The following is a 6,855-nucleotide window of genomic DNA, read 5'->3' on the forward strand; positions in this document are numbered from 1 at the left end:
ACATTACTCCTAATGCAGTCTGGTGACCCTTGCATGTTGTTTCCCCTTCTCTCCTTTCCAGGTAGTGGTTTTATCCCAGCAAACAGGTTTTTCCTACACCTTTGTATAACAGATAGTATATTGGGGGTGTTTAAATTCACCACCTAGCACAGAGAGCCAGAATAGAACAAGAAACAAAAGAAAGTTTGAAAGGACTGCCTATTTAGTAGAGAATACAGTAATAACCTACCTTAAGACCACTGTTTTCTGGGGAAGGAGGAGGAGGTAAATTGGATTTTGGTTTTAGGTGGGATAGTGAATAGTGACTATGTTAATCAACATATTCTGTAGTTTGAAAGACCACTTCCAATGCAGGCCAAGATTTACATGAAGTTTTATCCAAACCTTGGGAAGCTGGTTATCTGAACTAATCCCCTCCCTCCAGCTGCCAAACAGCCCATGGTAAGGTACACAAGGGTAGTGATACTCTATGTCTCATATCCGAGGTAATTATTTTGAGTTCTCAAATACCCAAAACGATTGTGACTAAAATGATTCAGACTAAAAATAGTTCGTAAATGCTAAACCTGCAAAGATTCTGTTGAAACGTAGGAAACCAAAAAATAAAAAGTATGTGTATTCAAATGTGAACACATTATGCTTTTACCACTGTTAGGAAAACAGTAACTAACCAACAAATATAAGGGTAAGGATATTGTGCTTTAGGTCAAGAGCTCCATATTTTTCATACCATTTTTGTAAGTAGTCCAATGCCTCCAAACGAGCACCAATCTCAAAAGTGATTCCAGGACGATTTGGGGGCTTTTTGCTCATCTTGAGATCCTATTCTTCAGTATTTTCTTTTCACTACCTCAAGAGAAAAAAAAAGTTAGATTCCAATGCATAAAATGCACAGGGGATTAAACAATTTTAAAAACATTAAATGAGAAGTTATATTATAATTCCCATATTTTAAAGAAATTTGTATGCTGACTACCACTATCTCTAGGCAAAGTACTGTGCAACTTGCAGGCAATCTTGATAATTACACTGAAAATAATGCCAGAATGTCAAGAGGTACAGAAGTCTCTTAATAAAGGGAATCGCATCTTTCCCTCCTTGAAAAGAATACAGGGGCATTAAAGCTTGCTAATGGCTAAAAGGCTCTAAATTTTAACTCAAAAATACCAAAGAAAATTCTTCACAATAGCTGAAAATGTTTTTCTGCCTTTGGAAAATCAAGACAGCTGAGTGTTCTGGAATATGATTACTGGAATTCTTAAGAGAATAAATCAATGACGTTTCAACAAATATTTATTTATATTCATAACACAAAACACTCACACACTAATAAAGAGCACACAAAGATGGAAGTAGCAGGAGATTTAACTTCTGTGCTACTGATTTTAATGATTCTGGTGATTAGGATTGTTCATTACCTATTATCTCCCACCTTGTTGACACATGATTCAATTAGTTTAATTTAATATATAACATTGCAAAGAAAATTTCTTTCCACGATGCATTCAATAAGCAACAATTAGGATTTTTTTAGCTCTGAGAATTCATTTCCACTCTATTTTAATACAGACAATGCCCACATTGACAATAAAAGTGACTGCAACAGTCAAACAAAAAACTACAAAAGAGTATCTACTCCTGTCTACATCACTGACACATGCACTTTTTCTATCCTTTTGGCCACAATGAGCACCCCGCATACCTGGGATAGTCTCTTTTTCACTAATTAGTACTTAAGGAATATGAATGCATTTTGAGATAGCCTAATCAAAATATAACAGATAATCAGGAATGCAAACCTACTGTTATTAGGGGAGAGGAGAGATTTCCTAAAACCTTTCTGATATTTAGAATTACTAATATGGCTATGTTCCCTATCAGTTTAAAACAGAAAACACACAACAGCGTCCTTTTTTTTAATGGTTTGGTCACAATTCAAAAGGCATAGACACAACAGCAAACATAAAACCAACTGTTCTTCCTCTTTGAAAGAATGTGATAGGTAAGAGAAAAAAAGAACACCAATACTTGCCATAAAACATATAAAAACAAATTTAAATACTCATGATTGGGGGGCGGGATATCTTCCTGCCATGGCAACACAGCAGATTAGTGCATTAGAGTTAACAGGAAGCTCAGGAGGAGGGTTTTGGTGTAAAAAGAACAAAAGTATGAATATCTTTAAGAGGTCTGGTCAGTGTGCCACATATAAGGCAGTTACTTAAATATGTAGAAATCTAATCAACCTTCTCTGATGTTCTTGGACAGGAAGAACTTCCTAAGGGGTGGTTTGCAAATTACACTAAGATTTTCTATTATCAAACTTAGAACTCATAGAAGTGATAGAGTTAAGACACAATCTCCTTCAGGATGAGATACCAGAAAAGGCAAGATTTCCTTTTTTCCTGGATAGAGAAAGAAGGAAGGGGGAGGGATTTGAATTAAGAGTAAGATAAAGTATGATAGTCCATTGGGCGTACAAATTTGAAGGACAAAGACAAAAGGGGACAGGACGAAGAGGAATAAAACCAGGAAGGAAAGTGAAAAAGAATGGCAAAAATATGTAAGGATGGTGAAAGTTGCGGGAGATGACAACTGGGAGGAAAATCAGCAAGAAGCTACAACAATACGGGGAATGTGAAGCAATGGTCAGAGAATGTCCGCGAGACCAAAGGTGGGGGGGCGGGCGTGAAACGAGGTGTTAAGGGGGGTGGCAAGACACAGACAGGAAAGGCTCCGCGCTGGCGGGGAGCGGGAGATGCCTCCAGGTTTGACAGTCGTCCGGCCCTCAGCAGGGGGGAAGGAAGGGAGGGAGGGAGGGAGGCGAGAGGGAGCGGCAGCGCCCAGACAATGGGGACGGCGAGTTCTGCAGAGGGGCGCGGGAGGGGAGCGGACCAGAGGGAGACACCACAGCGGGGGCGTCCGGGGCGGCCAGGCAGGGGCCAGGCGGTCTCCAGGCGCCCCCGCCCCCGCCCCCGCCGCCTCTTACCGACTCGGCCTCTTCTCCGCACAGCAGCCGGGCCGTCCGGGGCTCGACCAGGGCGGCCAGCCCGGGCCTCCGCCACCACCTCCGCCCGGGCAGCTGCCGGGGAAGGACCAGGAACGGAAAGAGCTGGGGCCGCAGCGCCGCGTCGGCCCGAGGTCGCGCAGGAGGGGGCAGGCCCGAGCCCTCAAGCCCGCTCAGGGTCCGCAGCCATCGCCGCCGCCTCCTCCTCCTCCTCCTCCTCCGCCGCCGCCGCCGCCACTGCCGCCGCCGCCGCTGCCGGCCAGCCCTAACGCGACGCCGGGCCCGGCGACGTCAGCTGCCCGCGACGCGCCGGAAGTGGGCCTGCTCGAGTCACGTGACTCGGTTGGCCCGGACCGCGCGGCCGATTGGAGGGCCGGCCTGGGAGGCGGGGCTTTGCGGCAGTTGGTTGACGGCCAGAGGGAAGGGGCCGTGGTCAGCCAAGGAAAGAACGCGGGGTCGGCGAGCTTATTGGTAGTTCTGAAGGGTTTGACCTTCGAGAAAGGAGGACGAACCGTATTGAATAAAGTTATTGCTGATTTTATAGAAACCAGGTTCCCTAAACTCCTTAACGCCAGCAATCTGGGCAAACTTGTAAATGCACTACCCGCTTTCTTAGATAGCCACCCACTTCCACGTTAGAGTAAAAGGTTGCTACCATAAAGTCAGTAAAGGTCTGTTGAATGGATACTTTGTGGGCCAGTACTGTGCAGTATGTCACATGTCAACCACAGTCGCGCAATTGTATTGCCCTCCATAATCCAGAGATCCTTACAACACGAGAGGCAGATATTACTAAAACGATTGTATGTGTGTCTTGTGTGCAGCTGAAGAACCTATGGTTAAATTGATGTGACTTCCCCAAGACTAGTGACAGAACTACTTTTACTGTTCTATATTAGGAACAGTAGAAAGTGTCCCCACTGTAGGAGAAACCAACAATACATTCAAAGCAATATTGAGATGAACCATCTTTTTCCTCTCTCCAGGGTACCACGCAGGATCTCAAGCTTTCAAAATGCAACACTGCATACAAGTAAAACTTACATTTATCACACTTTTCACTGTGGAATTAAAATAACAAAGTATTTCTCTTTAAGCTTCAATTTCAATGAGATTTGGTAATTTAAACAACTATATTAATTTCCTCTTATTCAGAAGACATTCATTCAGCACTTAAATAGCTACTGGTTAGACTGAGCCAGGTGATTTTTTTAGAAAAAGTAAATAAGACAGTCTCTAGTGGACATTTGTCCTCTTGTTTTGGGTTTGCCCAGCAACTGAACTCCCTTTCCATGTTTGGGAAATTTCCCTTCATGGTTGTCATTAGTGCAATACACCATGTATTTCCAGAATGTTTTGGACACATGACAGTATTACACTTTCCACCCTCCTTAGAACCATGTGTGGCCATTTGATTTGCTTTGGCTAGTAAAAAGAAATGGGAAGTGAGCTTTGACATGGCCAGCTGGTAATTTAAAAAGCTAATTCACCATGCTTTCTGTCTCTAGCACAGCAAAAAGCAATTTTTGAGATGGAGCTACTCTACTAACCCAGGTTCTGGACAGATTATGATGAGCCAAGAATCCACTGCTAATCTGTGACTGACATGTAGTATAACAAGAACAATAATATTTGTTGTTTTAAGCTTTTGAGAGTTTTTGTTATACAGCATAACCTAATGCAAAATGACAGACACAACCACCGTATGAGTCTTAGAGGCAGAGTCAACCTCACATTAAATAAGATGAAAATGTCAGAAAGTCACATTCCCAGTGTGAGGAAGTTGGGATTCCTATGGCCAGGATCCTCACTGAACTTAAACCTCCTGATGATGTAACTGGCCTGTTGCTAGGCCACTGCTTCCACACCTTTAGGCAATAAGCTATTACTGCACTATATAGAGAGCTCAGCCCAATGCTCTGCACGGAGGCAGGGACAATAGTGCTGGACCTACCACCAGGAGAACAAGCTGGGTAATAAACCCTTTCACCCCAAAGAATGTTTTGCTGTCAATTTCTTTAGTCACATTGAATCCATAGCAAACTTGCCCAGGGCTGAAACCCATTGGCAAGACAATTGGTGTAGTCAGCAGGACACTGTGGACCAAGGAAAAAGACAGGCTGTCCTTATAGGAAAGGTGCTTCAGCAGGCTGCCCCTGTAAATGGGGAGACAGTAAATTGTCCCCCAGTAGGTATATAGTCTGAAATGGCTTGCCTCCTAGAAGACTAGGCCCCAACCCAGGACTGGAGGCAAATGAAAATAACACCTGAGGCTAAAAGAGTGGCCCTTGGTATAGTAAATAAGTCTTTTGAGAAACAAAGTGCCCATCAGGCAGCTGAGACTGTGAGTTGGCTGATTCTCACTATTAAAAAAATCTACAAAAGAGACCCAAGAAATAGCAGCACAAGAACTCGAGCTGCAAACTTCTGTAGATTCCCTGAAGAAGGAAATGACATTGATGCGAGAAGCAGCAGCCCGAAAATGCTGGCAGCAAAGTACCATTGAAAAAGTAAACTATTCCTTACAGAACTAGATGGCAGTGCTACCAGGTGCTCTAAAGGAAAAAGAGGCGAGGCCATCAAAGAAAAAGGCAAACTCCTGAGGGAAGCACAGGCAGAAGTGACATGAGAACGTCAGCTGCAAAGCATTAAGGTAAAGGTAAGGGAGCTTCTGAAGACTGAGCAAGCATTGCTGCAAGGCACAGTAGGAAAAATAAAAGTTGTGGCAGAAGAGACACTCAGGAGAGAGGAGATAAAAGTACCATCAGCCCCCAAAAGGGAAAAGCTAGGGAAAGATAAAAGAGTGGTGCCAGAGGCCCTGGCTCCTCCTGTGTTGAAAGCATGTCCAGTGGTTGCAAAGAAAATAAAAACTCAGCAACTGAAAATTCCCCAAGGAGAGGAACAGTCCCCTCCCCAGGTCGTGGAGCACTCTATGGTCCGCCCCTATTCTCAAGCTGAGCTGGTGGATTTGGGCTCCTGGTTTAGGCAGAAGCCCTCAGAGTCAATATCAGCTTGGCTCCTGTGTCTGTGAGACTTGAGTAGATAAAATTGTTCTGTTGGGATCAGAGATGGGAAACCTGGCTTTCCTGACAGTGCAGCCTGCCTTGAGGCAGCAATTACAAAATGCACATCAGACCCTAGGGAGTCAGTCCCTCCTCGATTGGCTTAGAGCTGCACTTCCGTGCTGTGTGGCTCAATTCAGGTGATCGACCATCCTCCCCTGTTAGATGGCAGACATATGCTGAGCTCCAACAAGTGTTACAAAAGCTAGGCATAAGAAATTCCATCTATAGTCCAGAGAATTATAACCCAGATGAAGAGATTTTCATTACTGGGATGAGAAATATTGTGCTTCAAATGACTCCCACATCCCTCTTTAAGTCTCTAGTAGCCATTCTTTCCCCTCACTTAAGGCAACCCATAAGTGAGGTGACATGTATAGTAGCAGACTTAGGAGAGGCTGAAACAATGAGAACCCAGAAAAAAATAAGATCTGTTACAAGAAGAATTTAAAAAGCCCCACAAAGGTTACAAAGACCCAGATATGAGTTGATTTAATATGGGCAAGAGCAGATAGAAGGAAATTAGATGGGAAGTCAAATAGGATCTTACTAGAGCTATAGCAACAGCTGAAACCAGAGTAGCAGTTCCAGCCATTAAAACCAAAGAGGCAGAGGTCAAAGACAGAGCCACAAGTCCAGCCTGTGTGTTTGCAAGACTTCCTGCTAGAGAGCGAGCCAACCTCACTTGAACCCACACAAGAAGGTAGTTGGAGAACACGGTTTGACTGAAGGGAAAGTCAAGGTATCTGCCCTGAGAGACCAGGGGGGTACCAGAGGCCACATGTT

The 6,855-nt window shown here is 44.1% G+C and overlaps 1 protein-coding gene across 11 annotated transcripts in view; it reads right to left on the bottom strand.

Annotated features, from left to right (window-relative positions):
• Positions 1 to 3,320, bottom strand: part of PHF20L1 (PHD finger protein 20 like 1) — an 80,499-nt gene extending 77,179 nt beyond the window's left edge. For 8 of the 11 annotated variants that reach the window (XM_036890471.2, XM_036890470.2, XM_036890468.2 and 5 more), the window contains exons 1-2: positions 2,990 to 3,237; positions 731 to 846 (exon numbers count right to left, since the gene is read on the bottom strand). In XM_036890471.2, coding sequence (XP_036746366.2) covers positions 731 to 813 — 83 coding nt within the window. In that variant the 5' untranslated portion in view covers positions 814 to 846; positions 2,990 to 3,237. The other 3 variants (XM_057497732.1, XM_036890464.2, XM_036890472.2) reach the window with 3 other exon arrangements.
• Between the last annotated feature and the right edge of the window lie 3,535 nt (positions 3,321 to 6,855).

The sequence above is a fragment of the Manis pentadactyla genome, chromosome 3 (assembly GCF_030020395.1).
Source record: "Manis pentadactyla isolate mManPen7 chromosome 3, mManPen7.hap1, whole genome shotgun sequence".
Taxonomy (NCBI): domain Eukaryota; kingdom Metazoa; phylum Chordata; class Mammalia; order Pholidota; family Manidae; genus Manis; species Manis pentadactyla.